Source organism: Pieris rapae, chromosome 2 (genome assembly GCF_905147795.1).
Source record: "Pieris rapae chromosome 2, ilPieRapa1.1, whole genome shotgun sequence".
NCBI lineage: Eukaryota > Metazoa > Arthropoda > Insecta > Lepidoptera > Pieridae > Pieris > Pieris rapae.
The window spans coordinates 6,897,240-6,917,020 of record NC_059510.1 but is presented as its reverse complement, the minus strand read 5'-3'; the positions used below and the strand labels follow the sequence as shown (position 1 = coordinate 6,917,020).

The window sequence follows — 19,781 nt, the reverse complement described above, 5'->3', positions numbered from 1 at the left end:
ATTATAAATTCTTTACTTATTAAGGTCGTGTGTGCTTGACAATAAAAAAAACTGTTATAGATTTATAGAACTGTTTTCGAATTTTTATCTTACATTTAAGTTTGACATATGACTGTTGTAATTTTGACAATAAATTCAATATATTATAAGAATAAAACTAATGTTTAAGTATACAATATGTATTTATATAAAATGAGCCTACATTATAATTGTATCTCATGTATTGATATTTATAATTTTTTCATTAGAGTTTTATATAATTTTATATAGAATATATTAATTATTAAGATAAATAGTTTTCATAAAATTATAGACATTTAATTCTATATACTAAAAATGAAATATGTATATTACCAATATTAAAATCCAGCTTATAAGGGAATTGAAAAGGAATTACAAACAACCTAATAACTTATTTTAACCACATACTACATTCAACGCATTTTCACTGAATTTCAAAATTTTATCTGTATCCTTTGTCTTATGATCTGTAGATGTTACAAAATCACATTAGATCTTGGTCGGCAGAAAATGTTTAGCTGAGGAATATATTACCAATAGATATTATAATAGATCAGACTACGCACAATGTTGAATGCACAAATGAATATAGCAAAATTTTTATCTGACAAATTAACATAACCATAAGATTATTTATGTATAAATTTGACTCAAAAAAATCTTACATTACCTCATAATATTTGCAGTTAAAAATAATGGGTTTTAATAATTTAAAACTTAGCTTTGCTTCCAAAAAATAACATACTAATCGAAAGTAAAAGACAGCCAGTTTCCTGCTTATTGGTGTGAGTGGAAAATGTATGAATAAATAACTAAAACCATACTATTGGAATAAAATGCAACACGACGAGTTGTTGATTTAACTAGTTAGTAAAAAGAATCCATACAAAGATGGTATGAGAAGCGCTAAAAGAAAGCCGAATAATTATTCCTCTTTATTTTAGCGTCTTTTTTTACAATTGTAATAATAATTGACTTTATATGGCTGTAGCCAAAATACATTAATTAAAACTTAATACCGACACACATTTCTACTGAGGAAAAGACAAGATCATTTCTAGTCTTTCAAGTCTATTTTTTATTTTAGGCATTAAAAAATATGTACGTATTCACTAAAACATATACATTAATTATCGACTTATTTTAGAAATTACACACAATAATGATTTATATACACACATGAAAATCACAATGATAATGCCATTATCCTGAAATACTAAGTGTAAATATTATAATATGTAGGTCTTTTATAATATTAAATTTTGTATAAATCGGTTGAATGCAATGCTGTGAAATTATTGCTGGTTCTTTTAAGTACTTAAAATTTGAAATAAACGATTTCCCTAAATGTGTTTTTAATGTTCTCTACATATGTATTTACTTATTTATTTTTATCTGGAGTCTAGAAAATTTTTATTATAAACATGGTTGCCTGATTGACTGATCGCTTCAGCTTTTAAGTAATCTGTATAATACCTACGTCAAGACGTGTGTTGAATATAAAATTATCTAATTTTCTTGTTGTATATCTGTGGGTCAAGTGAACACACAGATGTTCACACTTCACAGTTCACAGTTGTCAAGTTTTAGTGAATGCCGAAAGGTGATTCATGTTGTATTTTTGAGCATCTGTCACCTTACTTTAGTTCATAGTTGTATTTTAATTTTTAATTTATAACAACTTAAGTAACATAAGCATAATGAAAAGGTCTTAGGAATATTGATAGACTTTGTGGTTAAATAAGTTTAAAATTAACATGAATTCTATGTAAAGAAACTGTCACATGCAAACGGAACTGTATTATTCAAACAATCTTTTATTTGTCTAGACCAAGCATAAGTGATTTTTTATTTGAGTTTGAAATCAGGATTATTGATACAACTATGGTGGTAAAGGTATGGTATTGTCGAAATTTGTGTGTAACAAAGCTAACAACTTATACGTATCTCCGTATGAAACCTTTGTAGTTTGTTTTACCATGTGTCACCTTATAAAAAAGGACAACAGTTGTTGTCAGATGAGTACAGTTAATTTTTTTGGTTTGTTACGATGTGTAAATTCTTGTTTTTGGAACGAATGATTTTTGATTTGAAGTGAAGATATTTAAAATGTTAATATCAAAATTTTTAAAAATTACAGACAATCCAAGAAAACCCACTACCAGTAGCTTCTCGAATGGAGCTAGATAAGCCCAAGGATTTGCCACATCCTGCTCCAAAGACAACTGTCACAGTGCCTGCACCAACCCCCTGCTTTAGCTTCCCCTCATTGACAAAGACTCCACCCAATGAATTGTACAGGAAATTGTTGCCTGCCATACTTTTTGTGCTCACATTTGTTACGGTTATGACTATGCTCCTAATTTACATGGATACAGTTGGTAAGAATTTTTAATAAATATTTGGTCAATCTCTATCTAATTAAAAAAATACAAACTACTTGTTTTGTGAATCCATTGATTTCAATGAACATCACAGACACCCTTAAGAACTATATTTAGTCTCAATATACATATTCATAAATTCATTTATTTGAGATAATATGTATTTCAGCATTAGGTGCTCAACAGTTCCGTCTTAACATGTCTCGTGACTATGAGCTGGCTCGCATCCCTGCTGAGTCAGCCACATTGGTAGCTTATGTGAGGCAATTACACCTTGCTCCAAGGCCGCCTAAGACCCCACCTCCTGTTCCATCGATTACAGATAGAGTGGAAGTACTTGATAAACTCTATGGAGAAATTGTAAGTTATCTATTTTTTTGATTACTTTCAATTAAATTAACATACCTGTAGGTAATGTCAAATAAAAACATTGCATGGGGAGAATATTAAGTTCACATTGAGTTACTTTTGCAATTTTAGAGTCTAAGAGTTCTCATAAGTAGAAGAATATGTAAACTTTTCTTTTATTTAAAAGTAGTTTTTATTTTATATTTTTGTAAGTTGTATACTTTAATAAGTTTGTATTACATGTCTTTTTAAATAAGTTGGAGGTAAAAGAATATTATTATAATCATTAATTTTATCAAATGCACCAATAAATAATTGATATATTAAATTTCAGTACAACGGAACATTTGTTGAGTTTATGCCGCGTGGCGGCCGTGAGCCTACTACGGCTTATCTTGAAACTGTTCGTGGTTGGAGAGGAGTTGTAGTAAGAGCAGCTCCTAGAGACTTTTTGGCACTGCGAGGAACAGCCAGTGCCCTACAGGCTTGTTTAAGCCCTACTACACATCCTAGAGAGGTAAGCACTAGCTGTAACTATAATGGTATAAGGGCCTGTTTCACAATGTCCGGATAAGTTCCAAATAAGCTATTCATTACTTATTGGTAGGTTAAATAGTATTTTTGCGTTTCACGACTGTCAGATAGCGCTATACGTCATGAAATGCGAAGTAGCTTATTTGGAACTTTTATATTTCGGATAATTTATGTGTTACATAGCTATTTGGCACTTTATCCATACATTGTGAAACAGGCCCTAAGTATATTATTATTGTAGATTAGGAATATATATGTACACAACAACAATGTATGTCAAATTGTTACAAAAATGTCGTTATAATCAAATAAAAAATAAACGTAGTATTTACAATCAAATTTGTCATAATCTTTTAAAACAGATGGATTTTGGAAACAATGATTTTATTATTTTTATATATCTTGTGTAAATAAACTATTATGATACATAGGTGAGCTACCAAGAGCCAGATAGCAGCGGTGTGTCGTTCAGTTCGCGGGTGCTTTGCCTACCTTTGTATACAGTGCTGTTGGCAGCAGATACCGCCACTGCAGACTACGTCCTTATTGCTGGAGACTCGGCCCCCGCTGCTCTCACTCATTTGCCTTTTAATGAACCCAGTGTGCGGCTACAGGTATATTTTCTTCCTACTAAGATATTTTTTTTTATTTCGAATTCTACTGTTATTTAGTCTGTATGTTATACTACAGATACTTAATTAAAAATAATTTATTAACTTACTTAATTTTAATATTTTAGTAATATATTTTATATTCTGATTGCGCCTAGTTATTATAAATTTAATCAATTTTTTTTTACAAGTATGTATTCCAAAAGGATATGGTGCCAAATTAGTTAACTCGAAACTGCTGAAGCGATTTTAATGAATTTCATAGATGCATTTATAATATTGGTTATTGATTACTGAATCAGAGGGCTGGTTTTTTGTTAATGTTTGTATTTGTAATGTATTAATGTTTAGTTTTATATTATTATTATATAGTTTTATATTTATACAGTATTGATTACGGTATTTTAGGTAATCGAATTCCGTTCTACGGATATGTCGGCTCGGAATAGAACCACTGAATTCCTGCTTGGTAAGAACTACACTGTGGCGGCTGAGTTTCGAGACGGCGTTATGTATGCACTTAAAAAATCACTGCCATAGACAAGTGCCTTTCATAGACTAAAGTATTGCATTGCAAATTTTTAATTGAATAAAAATGCATTATCCCATAAATCATTACAATTGTAACGATTTTATTGCGTATTATATTGATTATGCAAGGTTTCGATAGGTTTTTGAATAATTATAGGTTCCCAGGAAATATTTTAGTTTGGAATCAGTTTTTTTCTATACTATAATCTGTGTGTGTTCAAGTCAAAAATATTTTATTCGATTTTGTGTATGTAATCAACATATGTTTGCACAATCCAATCAAATTAAACGGGAACTATTTGCAATGCAATGGTTTCATATTAATCGCATACCTACACTGTGACGTAGACGTCATATAGAATAATGACAATACCTAATTATCGAACAAAAAGTATTAAAAAAATATTTTGTGATGAAAGCAGCTGTTTATGATCAAATTTTAATTCAAAATAGTGACATTATACTATAATAAATTTGAAGATATTTTAATTCAGTGATTTTAATTATATGCTTATTATTTTAACTAGATTTAAGTGCCGCGTAATAATTAAGGTTAGGGTATGCACTACACTAGAATCTCAAGTTCCTTGCATAACTATTTTTGTCACATTTACATCAATTCACTATGCCCACAAAAGTTCAGTGCGCGGAGCACTTTTTACATAAAAGTATTTATATAATTACGCGTGATTATGTATGAAATATGTTTCTTTTCTCTTTAGAGACATCAATGTTGAATGTTGTGTATTCTCAGTATTATTTTCAAAAAATTGTGTCGTAATAATTTAAAAGTATGTGCTCAATTTTAAGTAATTTCAATGTCCACTAGTTTTATCGAATATTATAACAATTTGTTAATTAAAAAGACTGATATGGTTTATGATTCTCATTTTAATTTGATTTAAAATTTTATTTTTGTATTATTTCAGTATGTATTAATAAGTGATTTTAATGAATTTGATGTATTCTGCTGCATTCTGCTGCAAGACTTTATTTTTGTCATATTCATATGATTAAAAATAAAGTGTTGCTTAGTTCTAAGTGAATAATGTTTCTTTGTAATTAGACTAAACTATTGATTATAATTCAAAGCGCTTATTTTCACAATTAAATCGCTTTAATAAACTTATATGGGTTTTATTATACATTCAAATTAACATACTATCGTTAAACCCTAATTAAATTACAGTAATATTCATCATTGAATTTGCCATAAAAGAAGTGTACTTCGTGCTCATTACCCACTGGCTTAGGCTATAAAATTAAATGAAATTGGGAAATTATCATACTCGGCTAATTCCCCTTCGTAAGTATTCAGCCCGACTATTTATTATAAAAGAAACACCAATATACTTTTTGCGCTTCTTTCGACATAAGGGGATGATTTTTGACTTGTCTAAAGACTGATTTGCAGACATACATATACTTAGCGATCGGAATACCTTCGCTAGCGTGTTTCAGGGTATGACATCAACGCAATGGGATAGTTCATATGATATCTGTTATATAATAACGTATTAATAGCGCAGCCTCATATCACTATTATAGCGCGTTAGCCGTTACCGTCATAAAGAAATATGCAAGCTTCCGTATCATTTTTGTGTTACGAAAATGATGAATTGTCATTATAATATCAAAATATGAGATTTGATAAACATAATATTATATTAAGAATGCTTGCACAAAATGTGCACGAAGTTTACAGTGATACAAAAGGTTTAGAAATAAAAAATCAAATATTTGTTACATATTTTAATAAACAGTCGTTCTTTTACAATGTTATTTACGATTCCTATATACAATATTAGTTAATAGTTAAATACAGAGTTTCGCGCGAATTAACAGAAAGCGACTATCTCTTTCTTTCTGTAATCAACGTGACAAATAATATTTGTCTCAATAATGCTTTTCAAACATTCATTATTTAAGCCTAAAAATCAGCGTATCAGTAAGTTCTTAAAATAGAAAAAAACCATTAACTTTGCTGTTAACTCGCGATTTCCCTTAAAAAAAACTTGTGCGAACAACTGATGAAACTAAATTAGTCGAAATAAACTATTCATGACAACAACTAGAAATAAAATTTTAAATAATATTTATTGCTTTCAAATCCCTAATGAGCGGAAGAACTTATTTTTTAAATACATAATTATATACACAGGTGGGCTCTAGAAATATAGTATATATTGATTATATGACGTTGATATTTTAAATGAAATCCATAAGTTCTGTTAAAATGTTATTAAGCATTATAGCAAACGCTACATAATAGACTTAAATATTGCATCAGATTTTATTTTGAATTAAATTCAGAATAGCACAGCAAGAGATTTCTATATATTTTCATTCAATGAACATCAGAGATAAACTTACTAATAATAACTCAGTAGAAGCGCAACTATGAATAATTTACGTATTTCGCTGAACCCTATGCTTTAAATAGATAGAATACCTTTAAAAACTTGTTAGAGATGAGAAGGTTTTCTTGATTTAGCCTTAATGTGTTAATAAACGCGTTTAATTTACTTTTGAAGAAATGCGTGTCAAATTTTTCACTAAAGTCCATGTACCTAATTATCGGAGTTCACCCACCTACGACTTATACAATTAATAACATTGGTTTTCTCGAATTAAAAAAAAACTAATCTATTTGCACCTAAGAGCACAAGACATTGTGTAGTATAAATGAATCTTCCACATACCGACATACATATGCTTGTTTTAATATAGAAAATTATTTTGACGGTAAATTTGCTACATTTCAATGTGTGAAGCCATCTTTCATTTTGGTCCCAACTCGCTTCGTTTACACTACACAATACTACATTAAAAACAGAAGTATAGTCAGCAACAAAATCTACGTTATTAAAAAACTGTTTTATCACAAAACTCCCTCAGCACAAACTTCATATCTTGTCAAGTGAAAATAAAGTCAGTCGCACATATTTTATTTGCAAATTCGGCACACAATAATATTTTTTTATATTCCATTACGCGAATCAAGTCTCCATGTCTGTGCTAAGGACGCCATTATGCCAGTATATTTTTGGGGCTGACAGAACTAAGCTTATACTAACTGAGCTGCCTTTGCCACAACAATTGTATCTGAGCCTTCTCCATTTATAACATTTCTCGTCCATAATTTCACTAACCAAAATGCACTTTAAAATGAAAACACTTGTTTAAAAGCATAACATCACTTGAAATTCAGACTTATCCATTTTATACAACTGAGGGGTTATACGCCTAATCGCTTGAAGATTATTTACAAAACATCTTGGGACCACAGCTGTAATGTATTTCGTGTGTATGTAATACTGTGAACAACTTAGGCCTGCTTTTATATACAAAGTACAATTTCATTTGTCTATAGACCATATAATAGACGGATTTTCATTAGTTTAAACTATGCGGAATTCAAATACACCTGGGCCCCAAAACCAATAAAAAGTCAATATTTAAATGAAAATGACATTTCATTAACAGTAAGATGCGCGCGAAAAAGTCAATAACAATGATTTTGACAAGTCTACGGTCTCTGGCGATAATAACCCACTCCTGAGTGCTTTCTAATAAGTGAGAGTTTATGGGACGTTATACGTGTCTACAAGGAATTTAAGTACATTATAAGTACATTACTAGTAGGTTGTCCTTAACTGTATGGAGCATTACTAAAAAAAAATTGTTGTTTGTTTGCATTTAATTGAATAACTATGTACGAATAATTATCAATTATCTATCGTCTATGTTTTAGTACTAATATACAGTAATAAAACTAAACCTTTAGTCACTATTCTTGAGCATGTTAATCTTGAAATTAAAAAAAAAAGAATTTAACGAAAACGAATTTAATAGAACTAGTTCTGTAAACTTTGAACAAAGTATCTTAAAACGGAATTGACGTACAACTACTTCTACGTATATTTAAATAGCCCCATACATTCAACTATGTCGATATAAATACATAACACTTATATTACGCTACTGATGAAGCAGGTATAAAAATATTCTATCCAACTTCATAACAACGACCAACGGTTGTAACTGATATAGGTATGGCAGTAGAATGGCCATAAGACGAGGTGTTCCCGCTTTGTAGTCGCAACAAGCAGGTTATGATAAAAAATGTTAGACAATTTAGAAGAAATGCAATTTTAGCCAAACCTAGAGATCAATAAAATACGATTTAGGAATGTTTTTATTAAATTCAATACTTTTATAATTGTAATATTCATTGACCTTTGGAGTGAATAAAATTATCTTACACTAACGAAAGACGCGCTTTTATTCTTCAAATTGTTCTTGTCTTCTCAACGTGTACTTATATACACGTACGTAGATAATAAAATCATGATTTTTAAATGATAATTCTACGCATTTTATCTGCGTTTAATCTTGTGTTATTAAATTTATAATCGTTAAAGATCAAACACATTAGTTTTTAAAGTTTATGTATTTTCTAATATAATATATATTAAATATAATATCATGTGATATACAATGATATGCACGACTGTACACGCTTACACATGTAATATCAACTCGTATAAAATTGAAAACTCAGGTCTCTAACGATTTTTAAGCAATGAATTTAGTTACCAAAGCCAATATTTACAAAAATGCTACATTGGAATGCTTAAAAAAATGATTTTCGAATAATTGTATTATATTGCGGTTATGGTGTAAATTGAAGATAATCCGTCCGCAGAGTTGAGAAATGATTAAAACTATCTTCAATATTTATCTTCTTATCAAAGTTATTTTTCTGTTATTTGGAATAAACGGGCCGTTAAGCTGTCGTTGAACTGCAGTTCTTTATTAATGTTTATTTTTTAAAAACTAGACGGCTTAGTTTAATTTGATACTAAAACGCAATGAAATAAAAGTTTCATTTCCAAAAAATACACTTCCTCGATTGTAAACTACTGAAAAATATTTATCTTGATTCAAACGTTTGCAAGATGTCCTCTGATCTGTGTCCCGTCCTAACTTTAAGTTTGTACGTCGTTTGCATAACTATTCATTGCTCAAAAATTTAACTTTGGCATATATCTGCCAATAACAAATATCATTGGAGGAAATTGTGATTTTGCGGCCTCATGTTGTTGTTCACTGGGAAATTGTTGTTAACGTTGGACATAGGCGTTTGCCACATTTGACCCGCCGCCATGTTGTTTAACGGCATCATGTTGGGCATCGTTGGTGCCATATTTGGAACAGGTGCCATGCTGGGCATACTCGGTAGTATGGGCATATTAGCGTTTACATTGGGTTTATGCGCTGGACTATTGGGGCTAGATTTAAGCTGATTGATGGTTGGGGCGGGGCCGGCTTTGGGCGATCTAGGGGCCAACAAATTGTCGACATTGATATTAATAGCGCCGGACGTGTCGGCCCACGTTGCGCCCAATTTTGCTGATGGCTTTGTGTTGACCAAAGCTGGCTGTTGTTGACTAACTGGTGCAATCGGTTGAAGCAGGTCCACAGGCGTTGGCTGTAAACCTAAAGGGAAGGACAGTGTCGGTGTTAATAATAAAATTATATTATTCAACTCTCATAAAACTTATTCGTCACTTCACCAACATTAAGGGGATAAACAAACAAATGATATAGAGACATATTTATTCAACTAACGGTGGGTACAGCATTTTCAGAAACATTTTTAATAGACAGTTAAATTGTGCACTATTTCAGCTCGCATTTACATTTAATACTTATAAAGCGGAATACTAAAAATTATTCACAACTATAGACAATTCGAGAAACAAATGCGTGCTTAATATATTCCTCCACAAATTTCGTATAGAAATTCTGCATAAACTTCCTAAAGTCCCTGGATTAGTTAGTCAAATTCTTCTCGATCAAATGCAACACTTGTCCGGCGAACACGCCCGCTTCAGTTTTAGCACCGCTAACATTCATCGCCAAGTCAATGTTATTCAAATAATCCATAAGCCAGGCGCAAATCTCTGACATCATTGAGGCAAATTCATCCCGAAGTATGGTTGGAGGCAAAACCATGACTATAGACGCTATTATTGATATAACACACGTCTGAATCTTTGGTTCTGGCGAAAATCTCATGTACAAAACCATTGGAATTATTTCCTTGCAGTAAATTGCGACTTTTGGACAATTTTTTGACGCTAAAATCACGTTGCCTACAACGGACAGGTATTTGAGTAGGAGAATGTTGTCAACGTCTTGCTTCGTATTCTGATAGCTTAACGTCAATTGACGATGACCAAAACCCCCAATGAGGGGATAGAAAAAACTGTCAGCCACCGCCGCAAACTGATTCTTCTTCGCTTTCGCAAAAGGGTGGGGTCTTTTTGTATGGAAGTATCGAGTTTTGTTGATCAATCTTCGTCTAATCACTTCTTCTGAGATCGCGTCGTCGGTTTTTTGCTTTGTTTCAGTCTTAGGTTTTGGTTCGGTCTGTCGAACATCTGCAATTCTGTTCGCGGCTTCGGATAAAACATCTAGCATGAAAATTTTTGTGGCAATCGAGTATCTACCTACGTCTGTGTGTATTTCTTTGCATAAATGTTCCGCGGCGTCTTTCGGATGAGCGCAAACTATAGCCACGGACGTGTTGAATCTAATACTGTCGAAATTGGAGACATGAAACTTTTCCTCCAAATGCACGAAGAGATCCAGCAACTCTATGGCAAGAACTTTGTGTTCGAGCTTCATTTGTTCGTTGACTAATGCGTCAGCGCTTTCTAGTGCCACTTCAAAGGTTTCCTGTTCTTTGGCATCTCTAATCATTTCCAGTAAATCTCGCAAATAATTGGGTTTCTTTTTTGCCGACATTGGCTCATCATTACTCATATCATAAGGCTGTAAATCATCATCTGAATCCAATTCCTCGTCAATTCCATGTTTTTTTAATTCATCCAATTTAACTGATATGATAGTTTTTACAATTGCTTTAGTTTGTTCAGATGTTTTAACTGCACACGTGATAACAGAATTGTTAACGGGTCTCTCTACATCATCAACTTTAAATGCAATAAGATCTAAGATTTTACTTAGATTGACTGCAGTTGATTCATTTCCTGGGTTAGCATGTTCTCTATCTATGAGGCATTTATTTGTAACACCTTTAAGAACCTTGTGTATTTCTACAGACGTATTTCCCATAGAATTGTAATCGAATTTTAGTTGATGAACAGCTTCTCTATCTTTGCTGTCAACTTCCGATAGAATTTTAAAAATCAACTCGATCGTGGCCATTCCAATACATCGATACTCTTGTGTTATGACGTCAAGATGCTTGGACATGCCTCTGATTAAAATTGTTTTTATCTGTAATAAGTCCCAATCGTCCGGATTTTGTTTCCAGAGTATTGCTCTATATTTAATAGCTAATAACAGTAATACAGACGTATACATATGTTGATTAACGTCAGTTACGTTTTTTGATCTTACATCAGACCAAACTTTAGCCAAATTGAGAATCAAGCTTGATAGAATATCCTTGGAGTTTTTGCTTGTAGCAACATAATATAACAAATTTTCTTGTATTGCAGTATCTTTATAGTCTTTTAAATGAATGTTGTAAGGCATTTTATATAATAAAATTTCGTTCCAATCTTTGCTTGAGTCAATGTTATCGCCAAGTAGCGTTTTAATAGGCTGTTCGTCGTTTTTGTAGTAAATCGGACATCTTTTGAACAAATAAAACACGAGTTTATCAATGGCCCTACGATGTAGGCGATTCAATAGCGTCTGTAAGAGTTTTCTCCTCACGAACTTACATTGATCTTTATTATCTGCATCGGTCCAGGCTATGATAATATCAATTAAATGAAAAAATGCCTCTGTGTTACTGTAGTAAGTTAAGAATTTTGAAACGAGATGCGAAACACATGCAAGATCATATCGGGCACCTTGAAAAAAATTACTCTCCGCCATAAAATCTAGAGATCTGACAATTTGAAATACCACAATATAGGAGAAATTTTCATGCGAAAACTCCTTGGGAGTTTTAATTTCCAGTCGATTTGCGACTCGTTCGGGCAAAGTTATGAAGTATTGAACATAGTTCTCCCATTCATTTTGTAGTTTCATTCTATCTTGTCCATCACCCATACTGTTTGAGCAATCTATTATAGCGGCTAGAATCGCATCACTTTTGGCATATTTCTGTAAAATAAATGACGTGGCTTCCAGGGCCAGTGCATTTCTCTCTTCTTTCAAAAAACCACACAAAATAGACAAGCACTCTTGGCTCAGATGAAAGCCTTCTTCGATTGTGAACAGCATGACCATTTCTTGTTTGAGAATTGGCCATTGTTGAAGGAGGCTTCTACATGACGAGAGTAGTTGACTGTAGGCGTCCAAATGGTCATTTAAAATTTTTTCATCGCAATCAAGCAATTTCTGTGGAGTTATGGGTCCGGGGAGGTAATTAAAAAGGTTCATTAAACAAGTTTTTATTCGTTTTAAGTCCTCTTCAGATCTAATTCTTTCTATGTTCTGTAGTGTATCAACGAGGTGAGATATTTCTGTCTTCAGTCGGTGACTGGATCTCTCGCAGCCTGGAAATTAAAAAATCCTGACTGTGCCCAAAAGTAGATGGATCAAACACCGAACATTTAAATAATTGTTGGTCAAGTGACGAAAGAAATTAAATATAACTGAGAGGAGTGTTCCTTAATAAAGTCAACGACAATAGAAGAACAAAAAGAATAGAGATGAAAAAACCTTAATAAAATTAATAGATTTAAACTAACATGTAGTTTTTACGTAATTGTAGTCAATTTTTTTACGGAAATCTTTTGAACAAAATTTGACAGCCATGTTTTTTTTAAATTTACGATGCATAAGCAATTACCACTACGATTTTGATAAATCCTGAGTGAAGTTAATTAACGATACAAGTAAAATTATTCAAAGGAAGATTTAAATAATACAAACACAGATCAAGAATAAAGAAAACTGCAAAGATATTTAATAAAATTTCTTTCTTTTTGTGAGCGGATTATATAATTTTTTTTTTCAATATTAAAATACTTCGTCAATAGTTTTTATATATATATATACCAAGGTAAGATTACTTATTAAATAATTTCGTTAGTTTTAAAATGATTTTTTTTTACTTTTAAAGCTTTTATCTATAAACGGATATATATCTGCAGGTAATATAAGTAAGCTTACCTTGCATGGGCTGTAAGTGGGTGTGCGTGATGTTTGTGCTTGCCAGTTGTCCGGTGAGTGAGTCTAAATCAAACCCATTGTCCGGAGGTGATAGATCACTTAGGAGGTCTAGGTTTGATGCTGGCGCTGAAACTATACAATTTATATTTAAAATTCCATGGCTCCATGTATATTATGTTAGAAGGCCACTTGGAAGTTAAACTTAATATACATAAAATATATTTCATATAAGGTGTGGGATTTTTAATAAGACTGTATGTAAGAATGTCTGTATGTGAATATCCGAAACTACTAGTTTTTTCGCGGTCTTCACCAAAATAATTACTGAATGAAACAAAATATTAGAAGATATAATTCATAAATATCTCTGCTGTTTCTGTGTATGAATTAATATATATATATTAATTAATACACATTATGAATTAATAATATATATATATATTATTTTGTTTTCTTGTTTTGATATTGTTTCTGGCATAAGCCGGGAATAAATAATGTATGTTAAATACAAACCATTTTGAGTAATGTTGCTATCTGTGAAGGCGCTAGTGAAATCGGCAAAGCCATCACTGGATACAGCGGGTGCAGTGAACGCGTTCGTAAAATCACCAAATTCCTCCTTTTGTGTGGGCTTCGGCTCTTCCGCTCTGTAATTTAAGTTATTAAATTAATTATAAAATTAATTTATAATTAATTTAAAATAATTAAAAAAATCGCCTGAATTAAAACCTGACTCACCAAAGCTATATATAATTGCATTTAAGTAATATTTCGTCCTTTTCTATCAAATTTTGTTTACGCTTTGAAGACACGAGTGCGTCAATGGAAATAGTGACATTTTTGGCAAACGGGCAGGAGGCTCACCTGATGTTAAGTGATACCGCCGCCCATGGCCACTCTCAATGCCAGAGGGCTCGCGAGTGCGTTGCCGGCATTTAAAGAATTGGCCTCTTTTCTTGAAGGACCCTAAATCGAATTGGCAATTAGACTGAATTTATTTTTTTACCTATATAATAAATTAAATGGAAAAATTAACATTTACCCTCTATCAAAATATGAATGTAAAAAAACGGTTACTACTTGGCTGAAGACGTTGAGTTATGATGAAACAGAAGATTTATTAACTGTTACTCTGTAAAACACCAAATCACCCACACACACACACGCACACACATCGAGTCACACACAAGCGCATACGCACACACACACCTAATTTAATTTTACATCTCTGTTTGCAGTGTTTTTCTTTTAGCATTTACTTTTTTCTTCTATTGTATATATACAATGTATATAAAATGACCTATTGTACGTGTTCCGGTTCGGTGGTGGAGAGGCTGGCTATCTGTCACTTAGGTGTCCTGTTACAAATACCAGTCTCTCACATACACTTTTAAATGTTATCTTAGTTTAAATCGTAACCTTGTATGTATATGTGAGAGAAGAAAATAAAGATTATTATTATTGTTATTTATTTTGTATGAAATACCTTGGATCAAAGTCGTCTTCAACTAGATTGGCAACATTAGTGCTTGTTGTTTCAGCAACTGGACAGGTCTTAAATAAGTCATCGAGCAACTCCTGAGACTTGTTCGTTGCCGGTTGCTTAGTTACTGGCGATGGGGCAGTTGCCGCTTTGGCGTATGTTGCTGCGGCACCTGAAATTTTTTTTACTCTACAATTACTATAAAGTTAGATATTATCTAGTCGATAAAAGGGCCTGGGATTAGTGATGGGCAGGCTACTTCTAATTTGCTATATTTGTTTTAAATATTGTAGTATTGTTTGATGATTTGCTTGACTTTGATGATACTTTTAGAGAGGGAACTTGAACTAGGTCTTGGCCACATCTACTTCTTTAATTTTTTATTAACTATAGTAGTTTAGTTTCTCCACGATATTTGGATTCATTGTAAGTGCAAGTGCTAATGGCCCACATAGAAATAAAATTGCATCGGTTCGAGCACTTAAACCACTACATGTAGGATTACCTCGGTTGATTTTCTGTAAGTATGGTAGAATTTAAAGTGTGTTTACCTAGGTCAATCTTCTTAGCAGGTGTAACGGGTTTAGTACGAGCAGGACTACGTAGGCTGATGTTAAGCGGCTTGTGGCGGTCTCTTACTCTTTCTGAGGCCGGAGGACTTTCGTCTATCACCTCTGAATCGCGATACACATTTTCTCTGAAAAAAAAATTATATACTAACGCTCGCACCCAATAATTAATCCACAATCCCAGATTAAAAACCATCTGAAATCAGATCGTGACAGTCGTTCGATCTCTTATATGCATCCCAATAACCAAACGCTATGATGACAATCCATTTTTGCCATTCACTCATATTTGATAAATATAAACCAAATATAGTAAATAAAACCCAAGTAATATAACAATATACATGTATATGTTTAAAACATATCAAATAGTTTTTAACTATTTTAAAAACTTGTGTAAGTTCATATCTTAAGATAGGATGGCACAGTTGAACTGTTATTTTCATACAAAGGTCTATATTGTATCGACAGATGACTATTACAAGCCGTCGATTGGTTATTGGCACACTTTTATCAGGATTTGGATTAAGAGGTCTATCTCAGGTGGTCAAAAATGAATTGAGATAGGTTATTGAGTTTGCGCGTAAGTTTAACGACAAAAGCACTTATTTACTAAACTACTCTGCATGAATTGACATGAAAACCTAAACTAAATTAAAATAAGAAAATATTGAAAATTAAACAGGAATACAATCTAATAAGTACTTTAAAAGATACTATAAGGACACTGAATTCGTATTCCACTTTTAAAGAGAGCATATTTTTATATTCAAATTAATTTCATATCCTAGGCAACATCTTTAGAAAACAAACAGGTTGTTTTGACAATGAGTTCAATATAATTGTTAATCTATGTTATAATATTATGTATGGTAGTATGTTTATTTACTTCTGCGGTTTCTTCCCTCCATTTTCTCCATCAGAATCCTCTCTTTCATAATCATCGTCATCATTTCTTTCCTTTGGCTCATCTGGAATAGTTAGCCAAAAATTTTATAAAACAAATGAAGGTTATATATATAAATATTAAAAATTGTATTTTAAAGATAAGGAATGTATGTTAAAAACATGAATATTATGATAAGAGTGTTAATCAGAAGCACTTGAAAACAATTTATTTACCCCATGAAGTGTTCCTATCACTGTACTCTCCCCAGCCTCCAGAACTTCTGCCCATACTCCCCATGCCCTCCATTCGCCCCATTCCCATACTGCTCATACCTCCTGTTGCCTCAGAGGACATACCTGGAATAAATTATAATTCACATAAAACAAACATAGATTATGTCTGCCAAGCATTAATATGAACTACAAGTTGGCAATAGCATAACCAATGTTCCTGTAAATAACTAAAAGATAAGGATATATCATATATAGGAATATATGATAATAATAAAGAAACATATTATGGAGTTCTGTAGGCATTATATAATACAAAAACAATTTTTGTAAAATTTGGAAACATTTTCTTTAAGATTATCTTTTCAACAGGTTATGCAAGACAAATAATTTTAGTAATCAATTCATGCAAATACATGGATATTGTGTTTATAACAATTAATAGTATAATATTCTAGTAAATTACATAACTTTACATCATATGTATATTTAATATTTGAGAACAAATGTGATGTATATAGCATCAATCTTGAAACATACCAATATATTTGTCCTTGTTCTTCTTGGCTTTTTTCCTCTCTTCTCTCAACTTCTCATCATCTTGAATAAAGTCTATCAGTTCACGGACTTTGTGCCGCACATTTATACCCTAAAAAAAATCAATGATAATTCAAATATTAATAAACATTATAATACATAAAAAAATTGATGCCTCTACATTTTTGATTAGTATTTCAAACTGAATTGTGTCTTTATTTCAATACAATCTCAGTGGCATTGAAGGTAATGTACCTAGATCAAGCAATGAGCATGTTTATCAACAAAGTTTACCAACACAAACAGTGACCACAAGGATTTTTTGGTTAATAAAATATTTTTGCCTGCAGGCATATATTTTAGATAACGTAGGGTTTAAGTATCATAATTTAATAAGTTGATTTTTGATTCTCATCATCAATCATATTGAATTTTATCATAAATTTATATTGTTTTGTTATTATCTAAAAACTACAACAGGTTAGATTATATTTATAACTAAGGGATATATATACATTTGAAATAAAAGGTACAAATTTAATAAAACTTCTTTTTACCTGATCTTTTCCCAGATCATCAACGTAAGTGTAGTTTTCCAGTGACCTCAAGTCATAGATATGTTCCCGAGCTGAGGTTACTACACGCTCAGACCCATTGCGGACCAGGTAGCTCAAAAGAAGAAGACACTGTGGAAAATGAAGGCTCAAAATTTGTATTTTGATATTATATAATAGTTAGTTTGAATTTTTAGGCAAAGATGAGAATACAAGAACTGAGAATTTGCTTCTAAAGTTTATTGAAAAAAAAGTTACTTTAATTTGAAAATTATTGTAGTGTATACAATAAGTGCCTCTGAATTCACACATTAAAATATATAGTTTTACATAATACTTGAATATTACATTTTCAGTTCCATTCAACTCAATTCAATGTATTTATCAAAAATCTTAATATTTGTACAATATAAAAGTAAGGTATATATAAAACCTTAATATATAAAAGGACAGTTTAAGAACCTAGACAACAGAATACCTTGTAAGTTCTTCTCCAGTGTGATCTATTGTCATGCAACATTCTCCGCCAGAGCATAGACATGACTTCAGGAAAATGCTCATATGTGAAGGTGGCTAACGCCAATTCCTGCATCTGCTGTCCAGTTGGTCCCCATGCCTCATCTGATGTTGCTTCTCTTACTTTGCCCTCAACTTCTGTGTAGTTCATTACTACATTGGTTCTAAAATATTCGAGTTATTTAAATGTTTATTTAATATAATTTTAAACACCTTATTGGTTTCTATCAAAACTAATTGACTAGTGTCAAGTAGTAGTGAGATTTGTTTAATATAATGGTTTATATAAAACAAATCTCAGACGCATCCTCACTAATAGAAGATGTCCAGTAACAAATTATAAATGAAGTAATAGTAATAGTGCCAACAATTTGAATTAAGTAAAGATGTAAACATGTTTCTGTAAATGGCAAAATAGTAGATGTAATAAAAAGGAGGTTACAAATAGTTTACTTTCAAGGATAACTTTCCAATTAGTTTACTTGTAATTATTTAAAAATATTAAACTATCATTTATCATATAAGCAAAATGTGAGGTCAAGGTTGTTATAAAATATAATTTTCTTCACACACTAACATATTTTATTTTAGGTAATTATATTTCATATAATATATGATAAAGAGAGAGGATAATACTTCTTTATTTTTTATATATATTACAGGAATGTAACAAATCTGTTGTAATATAAGTTTCAAAACAAAATGTAATGTCACAAATTGATAAGATTAATATTATCAGTTTCCTTACAAGGGAGACATATTTGCAACTATATATAAGTAGTAGTGTAGAAGGTAGTTGTAGATTACTTTATGTTTAGATGTACATATTTTATTTTATCTTTTTCCTAGGATTTATAAATGTATTAAAATTATACAGTTTTATAACAAAGCCATGTACAATAATTGCACTATGTAAATACCATAAGCAGAATACACTAGCCATACATTTATTCACATTTATCAATGTGAATTCATTTAAAAGTTGGAATTTGAATGAAACTGACTTTAAAGAAAAAGTTATATTCGGGTTTGGCAGTTCTCTTTGACGACTGAATATTTAAGGTTATAGTTTAGGTAATACAAATAAAACTTTAAATTAAAGTTACAATTCTGAGATGCAATTTACATACAAATGAGTTGAAATATTGTTGTAACTTACACTTTATCCGCCAGCTCTCGAACCTTCCACATGCTGATAAAACGATCCATTTCACTGCACTTTAGTTATTTGTAGACTTAGAGTGAACAACTTGAATAAATTTCCGTTAATATCACGAATTTTTAACTATAAAGGCAATCTGATGATTTGGCTGACATTATTGAAAAATGTAAAATGGCGACGATGATGGTCGTACACCGATCATGCAATTGTCATTTGTGTTCTTGTCAGACTGACACGACATAAGGAT

The 19,781-nt window shown here is 31.5% G+C and overlaps 2 protein-coding genes across 3 annotated transcripts; one reads left to right on the top strand and one right to left on the bottom strand.

Moving 5' to 3' along the window:
* The first annotated feature begins 1,606 nt into the window (after window positions 1-1,606).
* LOC110993583 (protein Star) lies at window positions 1,607-5,556 on the top strand. Its single transcript, XM_045634356.1, has 6 exons — window positions 1,607-1,917; window positions 2,162-2,402; window positions 2,575-2,765; window positions 3,088-3,270; window positions 3,719-3,901; window positions 4,307-5,556. The coding sequence occupies exons 1-6, from the start codon at window positions 1,906-1,908 to the stop codon at window positions 4,436-4,438; spliced, it is 942 nt and encodes a 313-aa protein (XP_045490312.1). The 5' UTR covers window positions 1,607-1,905; the 3' UTR covers window positions 4,439-5,556.
* Window positions 5,557-6,166: 610 nt separating this feature from the next.
* On the bottom strand, window positions 6,167-19,753 carry LOC110991296 (clathrin interactor 1). Of its 2 annotated transcripts, none has more exons than XM_045631046.1 (11): window positions 19,532-19,736; window positions 18,335-18,536; window positions 17,860-17,988; window positions 17,306-17,414; window positions 16,769-16,891; window positions 16,536-16,617; window positions 15,629-15,774; window positions 15,081-15,249; window positions 14,108-14,241; window positions 13,595-13,726; window positions 6,167-9,931 (listed from the first exon to the last, which is right to left on the bottom strand). In XM_045631046.1, exons 1-11 carry the CDS (start codon window positions 19,579-19,581, stop codon window positions 9,498-9,500), a joined length of 1,710 nt encoding a protein of 569 aa, XP_045487002.1. In that variant the 5' UTR covers window positions 19,582-19,736; the 3' UTR covers window positions 6,167-9,497. The 2 variants fall into 2 exon arrangements, with proteins under 2 accessions (XP_045487002.1, XP_045486999.1); XM_045631043.1 differs by lacking the exon at window positions 6,167-9,931 and adding an exon at window positions 10,038-12,975 and having other exon boundaries at window positions 19,532-19,753.
* Window positions 19,754-19,781: the final 28 nt, after the last annotated feature.

Bases quoted from the DNA above. Each gene is read 5' to 3' on its own strand.
- LOC110993583 (XM_045634356.1), top strand. The intron at 3,271-3,718 runs GTAAGCACTAGC...TATGATACATAG, and splicing joins CTACTACACATCCTAGAGAG to GTGAGCTACCAAGAGCCAGA. The intron at 3,902-4,306 runs GTATATTTTCTT...ACGGTATTTTAG, and splicing joins AACCCAGTGTGCGGCTACAG to GTAATCGAATTCCGTTCTAC.
- LOC110991296 (XM_045631043.1), bottom strand. From the start codon at position 19,581: ATGGATCGTTTTATCAGCATGTGGAAGGTTCGAGAGCTGGCGGATAAA. The intron at 17,989-18,334 runs GTATTCTGTTGT...CATTTTCCACAG, and splicing joins ACTGGAGAAGAACTTACAAG to TGTCTTCTTCTTTTGAGCTA. The intron at 17,415-17,859 runs GTAAAAAGAAGT...GATTTTTTTTAG, and splicing joins ATGATCTGGGAAAAGATCAG to GGTATAAATGTGCGGCACAA.